The 17,002-nt window shown below is 47.2% G+C and overlaps 1 protein-coding gene across 1 annotated transcript; it reads right to left on the bottom strand.

The window, feature by feature from the left end:
* Positions 1–42: 42 nt before the first annotated feature.
* IQCC (IQ motif containing C) lies at positions 43–10,148 on the bottom strand. The gene is made up of 5 exons (XM_088451238.1): positions 10,041–10,148; positions 9,755–9,901; positions 9,177–9,666; positions 1,922–2,019; positions 43–338 (listed from the first exon to the last, which is right to left on the bottom strand). The coding sequence occupies exons 1-5, from the start codon at positions 10,077–10,079 to the stop codon at positions 300–302; spliced, it is 813 nt and encodes a 270-aa protein (XP_088307364.1). The 5' UTR covers positions 10,080–10,148; the 3' UTR covers positions 43–299.
* Between the last annotated feature and the right edge of the window lie 6,854 nt (positions 10,149–17,002).

Genomic DNA, 17,002 nt, shown 5'->3' with positions numbered 1-17,002 from the left:
TGAGTGATTGTTTACAAGCTATAATTGAAACAATCGCATACGGAAGTTTAAGTACTTTATTACCTTTTACTCATCAGTACATTAGCAACAGCAATCATTATGTTGTACAGAATGTCTTATCTGTTGGAACAAGTAGCAGCATCATCTCCATTTAATCGCAAAAGATGCAGCACAGTCTTCCACCAACTGCACTGTGTCCAGCACCTCATTGCATTAGACAGGAATGGTGTATATTGGAAAGGCCTGTGGTAGACCTTCTGGCTTCCATATTTGTTTCGGAATGAAGTACAATGTCCTAATCAGTTCTGGATCTCCAGCTTTTGTCTTACCATTAGATACTGTGGGGAAGAGAATATGTGTTACACAGGCTACATAAATTACTACACACCAATGTGTTCAGGCTTTTGTGGTTGAAAATATATTTTTCCAGGAAAACTGAATGCTTGGGCAAATATAAATAAAAACTTTTTTTTGGTACTCATATCTGTGTTGAATCTGTGTGGAATTTGTATGTTTTCCCAATGTTTACTACAGGTGCAGCAACTTCCTCAAAAACATACTGGCAGGTTAATGCATATGTGTGGTAGGGAATTTACATTAAACTCCCATGGGACAGGGACAGATATGAATTATTCTCTATAAAGCAGATGCATACAATTATAAAAATAATAATATGGAGTAGATCTTTGTCAGGGACCCCTATAGGTATTCCCTGTTTGACTCAAACTAGTTCAGAGGCAATAACTTTGTCACTCAGACTGGCACTACACTAGCGTCAGGACTGTGCATGCACAGAACCCCAAGGCCTAATATAATACTCATAATTAATATTCTATCACTCTGCCCGTTATACCATAACACTTTTCTTGCTTCCAACCACCCATGGAAATAAAAAGCTATTACAATTGCACAGTCTCTGCGACACAAACTAGCACTCAGTTAGTTGGTTTTCACCTGCTTCTAGCAATAAATAATAGTTATGGAGTAGCCTTATGCTGCCCATCCGTACACGATGCGGGAACGACGGCACGATTACGATGCCGTCATCTCCTGTGGGGTGAACTGCATACACTGAACGTTCAGATGTTCAGTGTATGCAGATCAATCATCCCCGAACATGGCAACCTGACGGCGGTCGTCAGGTTGACCGTCATGTTCGGTCGATGAATGATGTTAAAAAATTCCAGCGGGCGCGCACATCGCTGGTCGTTTTTAACCTTTTACTGCCCGATTTGCGAACAATTACAAAGCGATGGAGCGATAACGACCGTCGTTATCGCTCCATCGCTAGGTTTAATCGCCTATTAGATGGCCAGCATTAGAGATCTTCAAAGACTGGGTTCTGGATCATATATAAAAATAGACTAATAAAGCAACACTATTTACAAAAAGGAATTGAATATGCCCCATAAGCTCCAACATCCATTGAAGGACATTAACATCATCCAAGGACCTTTAATAAGCAATCTTTTGTACTAAATAATTAATATATACGGACCCCAATACTGCCATTAAACAAGGGGCACCGAATATGTATTACAGTGCACCAAAAAGATTGCATGTACCTGTGGTCATTGTGAGAGATCAGCCATATATTACCAGGTTAACTGTGACAAAAGCTACAAGGAAGAGAAATATATTGAAAATTTTGTCAAAAACCAGGTAGGTTACAGGAAGGACAGGCTCACATCCAAGCTAAAGTTAAGGATTATTCCATTTGCAGGATGTGCTTATGTGAATGAGCTAGCAGGGAGGAGAAGACTCATTTAGGAAGATATTCTCCATTTTTTGGTTAGGAACACAACCACTTTCCTCCCTGCAAAAGGACATGAATTCGCTGGCTGGCCCAATGTGGCAGGAAATCCCACCCAATCCCTACAATATTAATTGGATGCACTTAACGTTTTCTATAAGCACTCACATTCTTCCTACTGGCAATTGCTTGTTGCACCCACAGCATCTCCATTGCTAAATGGCTCCTATGCTTCTGAAGCTCATTTACATGCTTCAAAGAAAGCTCTAAGAAAAAGTAAAATGAAAAAGGCACTGAATTAAACGCAAATAAACATTTACATGTGGTTTATATATGGATACTTTAGACGTAATAAGAATTTATAAAAGGTTGAACTCATTGGACCCATGTCTTTTTTTCATCCTAACAATGGGTCTGATCAGCAAAGGATGCAGCTAAGTTTTCTATGCAGATTCCCGATGTTTGGGAATCTACGCATGAACCGGAGCCCTGTGCATGTGCAGACCAGGGTCTGCGATGTTGCTCGCAGTTCAGCAGCACACTGTCAATGATTGACAGTCTGCTGCCATTTCGGGGTAGCCACGGCCTCAGTTTCCAAAAAGGGAGGAGAGTCACCGCTTTTGTGGGGGAGTGACGAGTCCAGGATCTCCGTCAGCTGACAGAGATTTCATGGCCTCTTTTCAGCATTTGCTGCAGCCGGCTTGCAGTGCCCCCATGGGGCACTTAGTTGGCCGATGGTATCGCAGATGATCCGATGTTGAGCTCTAGAACGCAACTCGGATCTGTAATGCATGCAGGAGGCAGGACACATACTGCTGCATCACCATATTAGAGCTACCAGAGCTGCGATAGCACCTCCGTCCGCTGCAGAACCAGGACCTATGTACTGGTAGTTACCAAAAACATTGGAAGGGATAACATAAAAGTAGTGTAAAAGGACACTGGGCAACATGTAGCCATTATGGTCTTTATGCACAATAGCATAGCACAGTATCTGGAATTGTGAAGGAAGTATGAGGCACCAGTCTTAAACCAAAAGAGTCTCATCACTCTGCTGGGCACACAGCAAGGCTGTTTCAGCGGGGCGTCGCGCCCTGCCCGATTTGAAGTAGCTGAAATGCGTCCTGCACTTATGACAAAGCCCATCTGAAACAACCATCCCTACCCACGGGCCGCAGTGCCCCGCAGGGAGGAAAAGGTCCAGTGAAACAATCACCATCGAGTGAATAGATGCCATGCACATGCGCACGGCATCTATTCACACTGCAGGGAGAGCTTGGGGGCAGGCCAGCATCTCCGTGAGACCCCCCCTACATTAAGGAGAAGGGAGCGCACAACCCATTTTCTAGTGACCACTCCCCTTTTTTGAGCACGTGCACGCCAGAGGTGTGTGCCCTTCTGCGTTAGCCGCCCTGCCCACCCTAGAATGAACACAATACATCTCAAAGATTTATCTGCAGCTCAACCGATCTGCAGATGGTATAGAGACTATAGCTGGCCATACACGGTGCATTATGCACCATGCAACATGACGGGGGATCCGACTTCCGACATACAGGGCAGTGCCCACACACGGTGTGATCGGGTGGCCGACCGCCCGATATGCCAGCTCCCCTACCCTCATAGAGCTGCATGGGATCGCACATCGCATCCCCTGATTGACCGAACCTGCAGTAAGATCTGGGGGTGCTATGTACGACCGCATGGGTGCGCGCTCTGTCCGATATCATGCCCATACACGGTACGATATAGCAGCCAAATCGTACCAATCCGTCGGTTCGGCTGCTTTATCGCACAGTGTATGGGCACCTTAAGTTGTTCATACATACATACAGTACTGACCAACAATCAAAAAGATATCTGCTCTGAGATTATTGGCCAATTAATCTTTCATTCTGTAACCTTATTTTGAGGTCAGCCGATTGTCTGTACACACTGGCAGATGTACAGATATATCGTCATCGGCTGTGCTGCAGGGCTGACCAGATTCTTGTTACTTAAGGTATAAAACTAAAACAAAATAAAAAAGGGAATTAACTCTTTAATCATTTAAAACAAGAAAGCAAACATAAAACTTTTTTATAAACTAAATTTAAGACTTCTACTAACAACTTATTTGAAAAAGTGCAGCATACGTCTTCATCGCGAAGTCGAGAAGACAATTCAAAGTCTATGTTCCTAAAACCAAAGATAAAACAGTAAAAATAACACAATATGTATCAAAAATATATAAAGTTAACTTTCATTTACCAGTCTTTTGTCCACGATATGCATGTAACTATGTAAGAAAGGCAGAGCACATAAAAAGGCTGATGCAGTTATATTGCTGTATCTAATCCCGGTTCACATTAAATAGTTTTGCAAATGTACCCATGCATTTCATATGCAGCAAGGTAAGAATAAAGGGAGGAAATAATATGGACTAATGGTGCATACACACGATCAGATTTTTCCTTCAGATATGGACGATAACGATTAAAAAAATTGTTCAGTCGTTCATATCTGAAGGAAAATCGTTCATATCTGACATGCCTGAACGATGGACGATCAACGATGCGCGTTCCCGTTTGTCAGATAACGATATCTGACATCTGATGGGTTTGCAGTCAGACTTGGACGATTCCATTCATTTTAATGCAGTCAAAAATCGTTCAATCGTTCATCTGACAAATCTGACCGTGTGTACGCTCCATTAGACTTTTTTTTGGCAAGAAACTGCACAGCACTATACGAGTGTAAAATTAAAAATAAATGTTAGTTTTTGTCCTCATCTAAACAAAAGGTAAATACAGTACTAACACTCGGGCTAAAAAAAAAAAAAAAAAAAAGTAGGCATTAGAAAAAAGGATGGCATTAGAAAAACTAAACCAACAAGCAGAATCCAAGGTGTAGCCCTTCTACTCAATCAGATTAACGATATATAGGTTGCGCTGACCTCTTTTTGTGTATAATGAGCCAAGATTGTGCAGCAAGGAAAAAGAAAACCTTTCACTTTTATTCCCGAAAAAAAAACCCAGCAGCATCAAACATGTAAATCACATATAAATCATATAATATAGTACTAATGCAGTAGTCAGCAACCTGTCGCTCGCTAGCGACCGGTGGCTCGCGGCTGCAACCTGGGTAGCTCGCCTTACGGCGACGGCGGTAGCACGGTGGCGTAGCTCGCCTTACGGCTCTAACCTCACGGCGCACAAGCCGCGCATGGGACGTGTTTGTCACGCGACGCGGCGGCTTTCACTTCATGACAGACACTGCCAGCAGGCTCGCCACTGACCGCATTAAGACAAGCACTGACTGGGCACTGTTTGGTAGGAGTATGGAACCAGGCCATCCACTGTCCCACCTGCATAATCTATCCAGCAGCACCCCGCCCCCTCCCGACAGCTTTCAACAGGCATCACAGGTACAGATTGGGCACTTTGAAAAGGGGGTGTGGGACTATAACATGAATGGCGATAAAAGTCCCAGGCGACCAGCTCCCAACTGTCATGTCACAGGCTGTGTGTGAAAAATTGAGCCAGGAGCTGATTGGCTTGCACTTTATCTCCATCCAAAGCTTACTACCTCTATCACTGTATTAATAAATGCATTGTTGTTTTTCTATAACAAATTTTGGTTATTAGCCAGATTTTAACTTTCAAAAATAAAACGTGGCTCTTCAAGACGTCTCATTTTTCTCAAGTAGTTTCCACCCCAATTAAGGTTGGAGACCACTGTATTAATGAGTAATCAGAACACAATATATCTATTTAGATGCTCCTCACAAAGCACCGTAGTAAAATGTATCTATTTGATTTCTTCACATAAAGTGCAGTAGTATAAATGTATCTCTATGTACACATGAATTTAGACAGATCTCCCTGATCATTCATCAGCAGTAATAAACTTTATTGGATAGCTTTGGTCCGCAACTGATATATTGCAAAATGACAGTGCATCAGTTTAAAAGGAACATCCACAATAAATTGCAATTTTATATAAGAAAGTCCATAGACCGTAATAACAGACTTATTTGTTAGTCCATATGTTGATATTTCAATTAGGGCTTAAAGCAGGGCTCGACAAATCCCGGGGGCCAGGTCGCCATGGCTACCAGATTTTGCTGCCTGGCTCCTAGATTTTGCAGTGAGGGAGGAAGCAGATTCTCATCAGCTCTGGCGGAGATTCGTGCCTATAGTATTGCGGTGTTCATATCATGCACAGGAGTGCATGTGCTGAGTGTCGCCTGCGGTGACTGCTGTGCCTCTGTCTGTCCCGGCCTGCACTGACGACTCCTCTCCATCCTGGCCTGCTCTGATCCCTGCTGTGTCCCAGTCTACGCTGATCCTCCTGTACATCCCGGCTGACCTACTGTCTCCCATCACCGGCTGCATAGAGCTCTCCGGTAGTAGGGTCTATGCGTGGCCAGAGATTGTGGAGCGGCTTCAGAGGCATCGTGGTGTGACCACGAGAGGAGGGGGGTTTGTTGTACTTTCTGGTACAATTATTTTATGTGAAATGTGGTCTGTTATTACTGGAGGGTGGGGGGTGGAGCAGGGGAGCTGTGCAGAGCAGTGAGGGGGCCTCCATTTTACTGTATCCATTCAACTGTGACCATTTTGTGGACAAGTATAGTGTGTATAACAGTTGCATAACACACAGAGCTGTGTTCCTTACTCACTCCTATAATTTTTTGTGGGGACGGTGGTCTGGCTCCTACACTTTCATCCTGGCTCCTAGATTGTAGAAAAATTTGTCAAGCCCTGGCTTAAAGGGTTGTCCGGACTACAGAAGCAGCTCCTAATCGATTTGTAGTCTGAAAGAACACCTCCAGGTTACTCAAAGAGGTCAGCGCAACCTATACATCTTTAATCTATCTAATATCAAACCGAGGACACCACAGAAACCCTTTTATGGCTTGCTGTAGATCTATTTCTTATTTTATTGTATTTTATATTTAGAGCTAATACTATTTTATATTGTTTTTCATTTAGCTCAATGTGAATTTAGCCTCCACTGGCACTAATTTAAAACATAGGTTTAGTTCTTCTACTCAATCAGATTCCCCACATAAGTAATGATGCATGTTTCTTGATGAATCTTCTGCAGATTTAATATAATCTGCCGGGTTCCTTGAGGTGGGACCAAGCCTCCAAAATTACTGAGCACTTGGACTACTCTATAATAAAACAACTGCTATGAGAGAATGAGCTTTTCCATCTGACTGGGTGGCAATTTATTGGTTCTGTTTGTGTATAATTAGAGAGGTGGACAACATATAGTGGAATGAATGCAAATTAATGCACTTTGTTTAACAAGGATGGTGGAGGCACTGTTCATTTACCCAGACTGATTACCTCTGCTCATTCTTCATAGATCTAGCACGAACATTAATGCACTAAACAAATGTTTGACCAGTCATTCGTTGGGTTGCTAGCTATTCTGGCCACATCCCTCAAAGTTTCCTACAACCTCTAGCCTCCTATGGGAATGGGTATGAAGTCCCGGCGGTTCATATCCCAACTTCGGCAGCCTGAAAGGAGCAGGGCAGGTAAGTACCCTATCCCTACCCCTCTTCCTCCCCCCTAACCCTCCCTTAGTGGTGCCTAACCCTAACCTCCCCCCTAGTGCCTAACCCCACTATGCTCCCTAAACCTAACCCCCCACCCCCCCCGGATGTCGGTATTGAGACCGGTGGCTCTCATAACTACATCACCCTCCCATGTCTCGCCAGCCTGATGCCCCCACCAATGTCATTCCAACCTCATGCCTTCCTGTGTCTTGGTAAGATTCCCTACAAGGGGCCCGGGACCCCATTTCTCACAAACCAGGCAATGGTGGCCGGCATAGTGCATTTACCTGACTTACTAACTTAATTTCCCCCTGCCATTACATAACACCTACTTGATAACTACATGCTGATCAACTTTACATTTTAATATTAACTGAGATGGTCCACTGGTTAGCCCTTACAACTAGTCACCGCATGTGCATTGCTTGATTAAAGCTGCTTAAACTATTTTAAACAACATCTCATCCCAACTTCCGCACCTTAGCCAAAGACTTGTTCGCTTAATGGATTACATTTATTCTTCTCTGTGATCAGTTATCTATTCTCCTGTATACACAGGTTAAGGGTACTTGGACTTACGCCTATTGCACATCTATGCTACCAGGAAACTCATACTGGCTGACAAATGCAACTATCTCTTTATGGTGACTAACCTCTTATGTATGATATAACAAATTTTGTGGTTTGACATTTTATGAGTGGCCATCACTCACATAGTACTATTTAATACAAAAACATAATGTTTTATATTTATCATTAGATTCTGTTCATTCAATTTTGGTATAATGGGATTATTATTACTAGAGCTAGAACTGGGTTGTTTATTATACATGGTAAAACTATGGCAGGGCATGCTGGAATATGCAGTTCCACAGCAGTTGGAGTGCCAGAGGTTGCCTTCCCTTGTTCTAGGCTGTAGCACAAGCAAAGGGCATGGAGAAGCAGCTATGATCCAACTGATTGGCTATTATATGAATAGTGTTCACTCTAGCTCCGGCGGCAGGCAGGGTGCCGGAGCTAGAGAGGGCAAATTTGTGCGCGTGGGGGAAAAGGGGGCGTGTCTATAAGACGCGTCCCCTTTTTCATCAAACTTGGGGGCGTGCCCGGCACTTACGGACATGCCGGGCAGCCCCCAAGCGCTGCAAACAGGGAGAATAGATGCCTGTGAGGGCAGGGTGCTTTCTGCCCTCCTTCTGGAGGGCAGGGTGCCGCACCCTGCTAAAACAGCCTAGCGGGAACGCTATATGAACAATGTATAGATACACACTGAGGGCCCTGTGGAATACACCGGCTAATGTACAGCAGCAGTGCATTTTGTTTGGGGTTTTTGGACATTGTAGCTGTAAGTGGGCTTATCCAAACCAAGATGCTTAAAATCTATTCATGCTGTACAGTAACATATTCCTAGAAAGACAATTATGTATTAGACAAAATTAAAGGCAAAATGAAAACAAACAAACCACTTGATGAGTATACCATCAGATCTGTCTAAACATATTGCACTTTCCCATGTGCATCACCCGATTGATTCTTCTAATTTGGCTCTCTAAAGCTTAACAAGCCTGTAATCCCTACTAAGGGGGAAAAAGCACAGACGTGCCTATTGCTAGAGGGAATCAGGAAATGGAAAATATTAGAACATACTTACCTGATCTGGAATACAAGGCTCTGTAACCCTTTTTTGCGCGCATGTCAAAGCAGAGATAAGCAGCATGTCCTTTTAAACAGCTTGTAACTTCCTGACATTAAATGGCAGGAGGTAATTAACCTATACATACCCACTGCCATGTTTCAGAGAGGAAATAATATATTATATATATATATATATATATATATATATATATATAGCCTTAGCCCTTTCTTTCTCACCTGTATATAAAAGTTGATTATCTCTTGTCCATGGCAGACTTTGATCTGTGCTCATTGAAATGTCAGAATAAGGAGGGCAGCGCTCCCTCTCCGGATCAATAGTCTCTGGGGAGCGACGCTCCCTCTCCGGGTCAAAAGTCTCTCCTAGAGGACAGCACTCCCTCTCCGGGCCAACAGTCTCTCCCAGAGGGCAGCGCTCACTCTCCGGGCCAACAGTCTCTGAGGGAGAGCACTCCCTCGCTGGGCCAACAGCCTCTGGGGGGCAGCGCTTATTTACCGGGCTCTGTACATCTGCTTCTTCTTCATCAAGTGAAGGCATAGCGATTTGTTCATTTCTGACCTGTATACAACCATGACCTCTACCTCCTCCTGAAGTCACACTGACAGGTGCTTCACTACTTTGACATTCTAAAGCGTGTTGAGACCTTGTGAGCATGTGATGGGGGCAGCCATACTGCTTACAGCAACAGGACTTTTCTTGGACTCCAGCCTGAAGAAATAAACAAATTCCAGCCTTAAAGCGGCTCGTGTCATACTGCAGAGCCTTACACAGAATATATACAGAGTATACTACTCACCACCTGCGCTGTGAATCGTGGGGAGGAGAGGAGCCATTTCCCCCAATGCAGCACAAAATCCTCTCCCTCTATCTCCCGCACCACCTCCACATACTCCCGCAGCAGCCTCACTAGCCTCTTTCGGGTCAGCAGCCCGCGGATGTGTTTCTGAGGGGGCCAGAGAGCAGGGTCAGGCGCATGAATATGGTAGTGACAGCAGCGCGGCTCCTGATCTCATGGCCGCCGCCCACCTGTCTATAGTGTGAATTCATTATCCACCAAACCAATACTGATAGCCCTCTCTCACCTGCAGGAGCCGGGCAGCCGCTTCCGCCTCTACCATCATTCAACCGCCGTTACCTTAGCCACTGTCCCAGGCACTGTCTGATTACGTCATTATATGGGTTTCTTTTAAATGAGCGAAAACGGCTATTTAATGTGTGTCACAGGAGGTGCGGCCATTTTGGAGAAGATCAATACAAACCTCGCACAAAAACATAGTTAAACATTTATTCATGATTGTTTTCAAGTAATTAGTGCGAACTGCGCATTTAGAAATATGTTATTAAATGTGTTTGATGTTTCTCCCATGCAATTTAATACTTATGTTTAATTTGGTCTGGTTTAGGAAAGTTATAGAGACTAGAATTGGGGTGTTTCTTAAACGTTTTACTTTTTTCAATTATTTTATTTTTATTACTTAATTTACCCCAGTTTTGCTAGAATAGACCTTGGGGGACAAAACAAATATAATTTAATTTGTACAGCAATTGTTTGCTGTCGCTGTAACTGTAATTTTAATTTTTTGGACAAAGCTACTTTGGGTCTTCTTGGAACCAGAAAAGGCAGGGTCTTGGACTGCACACCCTACTATCTAACATTCTGCTGGCATGCCCCCAGTGTCTCTCTGCACTGCATAGACATAGCGCGCAAGCTAAGCAGAGCAACAGGTGAGAAAGGGGCCTCCCAACCTGACCCCCCTCTGCGGGACACTGCCCCTTCAAAATTTTGATGTTTGGGAGGTATGTGGAGGATACAGTATGCACATTTAACACAGACCCTCCAACACATACCTCCCAACATGACCCTCTCCAGGAGGGACACAATACTCTGGTCCTGGACTTCCCTGGTAATTTATGATTGGTGGAGGCTCCAGAGATGGGGCTGCAGCACAGTCCAATATTCAAATAGGGGAGTCACACCAACTGCCAGTGAGTACCAGCCAGTGATGTTGGGCAGCGTGTGAAATGACAGTTGGTGTGGCTCCCCTATTTGAATTTTGAACTGCACTGCAGCCCCACCTCTTACCAGGGAAGTCCAGGACCAGAGCATTGTGTCCCTCCTGGAGAGGGTCATGTTGGGATGTATGCCAACATGACCCATTCCATTAGGTACAAAATGCTCTGCTCCCTGGACTTCCCTCTTAATTTATGATTGCAGACACCTGTGCTGAAACACCTGTGTCAATAACTACCTAGATCAACACAGGTGACTGCAATCATACATTAGCAGAGTGTTTCTACATCAGGGTCCATAGGGTATCCACAAGATACCTTGGGGTATAGGTGATGACGTCAGGCATCGGGCACCATAGAGTTAAGTTTTCAGCCTCCCAGGATGCACTAGGGTCCCCCTCCTATACCCCGCCCCCGAGCCAAGGCATCTCAGTTTCGTTGTCGGAGTCGGAGCACCTGTTTAGAAGGGGGCTAAGGATAGCCCCTGAAGTTTTCTTCGAGGCAGCTGTGGCTGCACATCTGGAAGTATAGCATGGACAGTCATTACTGACGTCCATGCTGTCTCCCCTACACCCCGCCGGTACCAGAACGCCGGTACTGATCCGGGGATGCTGGTAAGCATCTGGGGTCACGGCTAGCGATGACCCCAGATGTTTCGGACCATGGTCGAATTCAAGGGGGCAGCAGGGTCCCGCGGTGGGTCCCTGCTGAACACATGGTCCAAAGTCCCCAGGCAGGGGGCTCCCTGGGGACTGGCTGCAGCGTGGAGCCAGGTAACTAACCTGCGCTTCCACTACCCCCCTGGGACAGCAGACCACAGCTGAGCGGTAGCGCTGCGGCATCGCAGGGGTTAATTGCATGCCAGGGGAGTGCGCCTTCCCTGTACACAGCCGGCGCCTCCCCCGCCCCCCGGCCCTCCCTGGGCTTGTTTCGCTAAAGCGCTTACAACCCTAGTGGGCCAGTTAGCTCCGCCACCAGCGTTTTCCCAGATGGGATTGTCCCAGCAGTCAGTGGTGTTGTCACCCATGCAGGGGTTCCCGAGACAACTGATGGTACCCCACAGTCTCCCTATTTCCCCTCCCCAGGTTTCACAGGAGCCTGCGTGGGTTAATTCACTGACAAATTCGGTACAGCATTTGTCGGACGTGTTACAAGGGGAGTCTGTGTTGAGGCCACATAAGCAGCCTGTGGCATCTCTGTCTGCTCCTTATGAGGATGACGACGTGACGTCCGATGATGGTGAGATTCTGGATCTATCTGACCAAGATCCTCTCCTTACTAAAGAGTCGGACGCTAAGTCCAAGGTTTATATTCCTGGCCTTATTCGGGCAGTCCGCACAGCTTTAGTTATTGAGGATGACGATCCAAATATGCCTTTTTTTAAGGATATTAAGGGTGACGCCACAGTGTTTCCTCTTTCGGGTCAGTTAGTAGACCCTGGTAAACGGTATCAGCCTCAGAGTCGCTTAGCGGTGGCTTATCCGTTTGCGGACAATTATTTTTCTAAGTGGGAATCCCCTCCACAGGTGGATTTTCATGTGACACGCCTAGTCCGAAGTGCCACATTGCCCATGCCCTCCATGTCCTCCTTGAAGGATGCTACGGACCGCAAGGTGGAGATCTGCCAAAAGTCCATTTATTCCCTCGCGGGGGGGGGCATCCAGAACGACTATGGCTGTGTGTTGGGTAGCCAGAGCTATGGAGCGCTGGGCTGATAGTTTGGAGGCGTCTTTGGATTCCGACTGTTCGGCTGAACAGGCCGAGTTGGAAGGCAATCTCCGGGATTCTGCCACTTACATCAATGAAGCGGCCTTGGATATCAGTACCCTCACATCTCGGATTTCTTCGGCAGCTGTTGCTGCTCGTCGCACCTTATGGTTGCAATCTTGGAAGGCGGACGCTGATTCCAAAAAGGGCTTGGAAGCTTTGCCTTTTAATGGAGAAGTCCTATTTGGTCCAGATCTGGATAAAATTGTAGCCACGCTGGCGGCAGCCAAATCTGCATGTCTCCTGTCTGCTGCGGTCCCTTCCAGTTCGGGTACGTCGTCCTTTCAGCCTTACAGGGCCCAGGGTAGGCCTAAAGCACAGTCTTTTCCCCAACAGGCTGGCCCCAAAAAATCGGCCAAGCCCAGGAAATAGGCCTGGAGTACCAGACGTCCGGTCCCTAAGTCAGATGACAAACCTGCGGCCTGACGGTCCGGGCTTCCCTTTGGGGGATCCATAAGTGGGAGGCCGCCTGCTGCAGTTCGCCCAGTGTTGGTTGATAACCACGACAGACAATTGGGTTCACGAGGTGGTTTCTCACGGGTATGCCCTCTCCTTTCGGCACAGGCCCCCATCCCGATACTTCACCACAGGTCTTCCATTAGACCAGAACAACGCCGTGGAACTGCGGAAGGTTTTGCACACTATGCTCCAGGCTGGAGTTATAGTGCCTCTTCCATTCTCCCAGAGGGGCAAGGGTTTCTATCCTAATCTATTTTTGGTGCAGAAACCCAATGGGTCGTACCGTCCGATTCTCAACCTCAAGGCCCTCAACAAGTCCTTGCGGGTGCCGTGGTTTCGGATGGAGACCCTACGGTCCATCATTCTGGCGCTGGAACCTGGGGATTACATGGTGTCATTGGACATACAGGACGCTTACCTGCATGTCCCTATTCTTTTGCGCCATCAACAGTTCCTCAGGTTTGCAATACGCTACAATCACTTCCAGTTTCGGGCGTTACCTTTTGGCCTGGCGACAGCACCACGAGTGTTCATCAAGGTAATGGCGGTCATGGCGGCTTACCTGCGGCTGCAGGGAGTCCGCATGTTGCCGTACCTAGACGACCTTCTGTTGGTAGCAGGATCTCCAGAGCTCCTTCTACGCCACTTGGAACTAACGATTGCAGTTCTGCAACGTCATGGCTGGTTAATAAACTGGCAAAAGTCCACCCTGATCCCGTCTCAGAGGATTCTGCACCTCAGAGCCTTATTGGACTCCAGACAGCAGAGGATCTTTGTGACGGGGGAAAAGATCTTACAATTGAAGGTGCGCAGTTGTCTGCAGAGTCGCCGAGTGTCTCTGCACTCAGCGATGAGGTTACTGGGCTCCATGGTGTCAGTATTCAACATGGTGGAATATGCCCAGTTTCACTCCAGACCTCTGCAGCAATTGATCCTGTCCAAATGGAATGGACTGCCTCAGAGTCTAAAGTCCCAGACGATGGTGCTCACTCTGGAGGTTCGCCTGTCCCTAGCCTGGTGGTTGCAGATGACCCATCTCAACAAGGGTCGTCCGTTTTCGGTGGCAAACTGGGTCCTGTTAAAAACGGATGCCAGTCTTCGGGGCTGGGGAGCGGTCATGGGTCCACACTTGTTCCAGGGCAGGTGGACTCAGGCAGAACAGGAGCTTCCAATAAACATCTTGGAACTCCGCGCGGTTTTCAATGCTCTCCAGCAGGCACATCGGGTTCTCCAAGGTCACCCCGTGCAGGTACAGTCGGACAACGCCACCACCGTGGCCTACATAAATCGGCAAGGAGGAACCCGAAGTCGGGCGGCACTCGTAGAGGTGTCCCGCATCCTGGTCTGGGCAGAGCGCAATCTCCCGGCCATATCAGCAGTATTCATCCCGGGAGTCCTCAACTGGGAGGCGGACTTTCTCAGTCACCAGGACGTTCATCCGGTGGAGTGGTCTCTGCACCAGGACGTCTTTCAACTTCTGGTGGCAGGTGGGGTCTTCCAGAGATAGACCTCATGGCATCACGGCACAACAACAAGTTGCCGGTGTACGGGTCTCGAACAAGAGACGAAAAGGCGTCTCTGGTGGATGCCGTGTCCGTCCAGTGGACGTTCCGGTTTGCTTATCTCTTTCCTCCGTTTTCCCTTCTTCCACGGGTAATCCGGAAATTCAAACAGGAAGGAGGGACGCTCCTGTTGATAGCTCCCGAATGGCCCAGGCGGCACTGGTTCTCAGACCTTCAGAGTCTGTCCGTGGACATTCCTCTGCGGTTGCCGCTATGACCGGACCTGCTGTCACAGGGTCCTTGTCTTCACCCGGACCTGACTCGGCTGTCTTTGACGGCGTGGCTGTTGAGACAGCCATGTTAAGGTCCAGGGGGTTTTCCAGCTCTGTAGTACAAGCTATGCTAAGAGCTCGGAAACCATCTTCTGCAAGGATATACCATCGTGTGTGGCATACGTTCTTCCAGTGGTGTCGACCGAGAGGTTATGCCCTTCGGGAGTTCCATCTGTCTAGAGTGTTAGCTTTCCTACAGGCGGGACTAGACCATGGGCTTCGCCTTGCTTCTCTGAAGGTGCAGGTGTCTGCCCTGTCAGTCTGCTTCCATCGTAGGATTGCTGCAATCCCTGATGTGCGCACCTTTATGCAAGGTGTTCTTCGAATTCAGCCACCTTTTGTTCCACCAGTGGTGTTGACTGAGAGGTTATGCCCCTCGGCAGTTCCGTCTGTCTAGAGCAGGGGTCTTCAAACTTGGCCCTCCAGCTGCTGTGGAACTACACATCCCAGCATGCACTGCCACCTTTCTGATATAACAGCATGCTAAAACTATGTGCAGTGCATGCTGGGATGTGTAGTTCCACAGCATCTGGAGGGCCAAGTTTGAAGACCCCTGGTCTAGAGTGTTAGCTTTCCTACAGGCGGGACTAGACCATGGGCTTCGCCTTGCTTCTCTGAAGGTGCAGGTGTCTGCCCTGTCAGTCTGGTTCCATCGTAGGATTGCTGCAATCCTTGATGTGCGCACCTTTATGCAAGGTGTTCTTCGAATTCAGCCGCCTTTTGTTCCACCGGTGGTGCCTTGGGATTTAACTGTGGTCCTGAGGGCTCTCCAGGGACCGCCGTTTGAACCACTGGGCTCAGTGGACCTTAAATGGCTGACAGCTAAAACAATTTTCCTTCTGGCCATTGCTTCGGCCAGACGTGTTTCTGAATTAGGGGCTCTCTCCTGTAGACCCCCTTTCCTGATTTTTCATAGGAACAGGGCAGTGCTGCGCACTCGTCCTGAATTTCTTCCCAAAGTTGTTTCACGTTTCCATATCAACGAGGAAATCGTTGTGCCAGCTTTTAACTCCCCTGATCTTTCAGTGGGTGAGGCCACTTTGGACGTTGTGCGGGCCTTAAGGATTTAAGTTGACCGCACTTCTTCGTTTAGGAAGTCGGATGCCTTGTTTGTCCTCTATGGCTTCCGTAAAAAGGGTTGGCCTGCTTCAAAGCAAACTTTGGCAGGTTGGATTCGTATGGCTATTTCAGAAGCTTATCTTCATGAAGGCCTTCCAGTTCCATCCTCTGTGAGGGCTCATTCCACTAGGTCTGTGGGTTCTTCGTGGGCAGCACGACGTGGTGCCTCTGCAGTCCAGATCTGCAAGGCTGCCACGTGGTCCTCTGTCCATACCTTTGTGAGGTATTACGCGTTTGACACCTTTGCCTCTCAGGATGCTTCCTTCGGGCGGCGGATTCTCTTTTCAGCACAGAAGCGTCCCCACCCTTGAAGGATACTGCTTTGGGACATCCCCAAGGTATCCTGTGGATACCCTATGGACTCTGATGTAGAAAATATGAGCTATGGTAAGAACTTACCTTTGTTATCTCTATTTCTACGAAGTCCATAGGGTTCCACAGGACTCCCGCCCTGTCGCACGTGCTGCAGATGGGCTTTACTCTGGTCACCGGTTTTTCCGTCTCCCTCTGGTGAGAATGTGATTCTTGTGTGTGTCCAGATCTTTTTTCTCTCTCTTCCTTCTCCTCCTCCGGCCTATGGCTTGGTACGTAACTGAGATGCCTTGGCTCGGGGGCGGGGTATAGGAGGGGAACCCTAGTGCATCCTGGGAGGCTGAAAACTTAACTATATGGTGCCCTATGACTGAGGTCATCACCTATACCCCAAAGTATCCTGTGGAGCCCTATGGACTTTGCAGAAATAGAGATAACAAATGTAAGTTCTTACCATATCTCATATTTTTTGTACCTAATGGAACGGGTCATGTTGGAGTGTAGGTTAACACTTCCCATATAATGCTGTGACTAAACAGCATT

The sequence above is a fragment of the Taudactylus pleione genome, unplaced genomic scaffold, assembly GCF_031769625.1.
Source record: "Taudactylus pleione unplaced genomic scaffold, aTauple2 ptg000541l, whole genome shotgun sequence".
Taxonomy (NCBI): domain Eukaryota; kingdom Metazoa; phylum Chordata; class Amphibia; order Anura; family Myobatrachidae; genus Taudactylus; species Taudactylus pleione.
This window is presented reverse-complemented; position numbering and strand designations above follow the sequence as displayed.

Excerpts from the sequence above, each read along its gene's own strand:
- IQCC (XM_088451238.1), bottom strand. The coding sequence starts at position 10,079 with ATGATGGTAGAGGCGGAAGCGGCTGCCCGGCTCCTGCAG. Across the intron at positions 9,667-9,754 it reads CACGATTCACAGCGCAGGTG|GCTGGAGTCCAAGAAAAGTC; the intron begins GTGAGTAGTATA and ends TTATTTCTTCAG. Across the intron at positions 339-1,921 it reads CAATTGCCAGTAGGAAGAAT|TATCTAATGGTAAGACAAAA; the intron begins GTGAGTGCTTAT and ends TCTTCCCCACAG.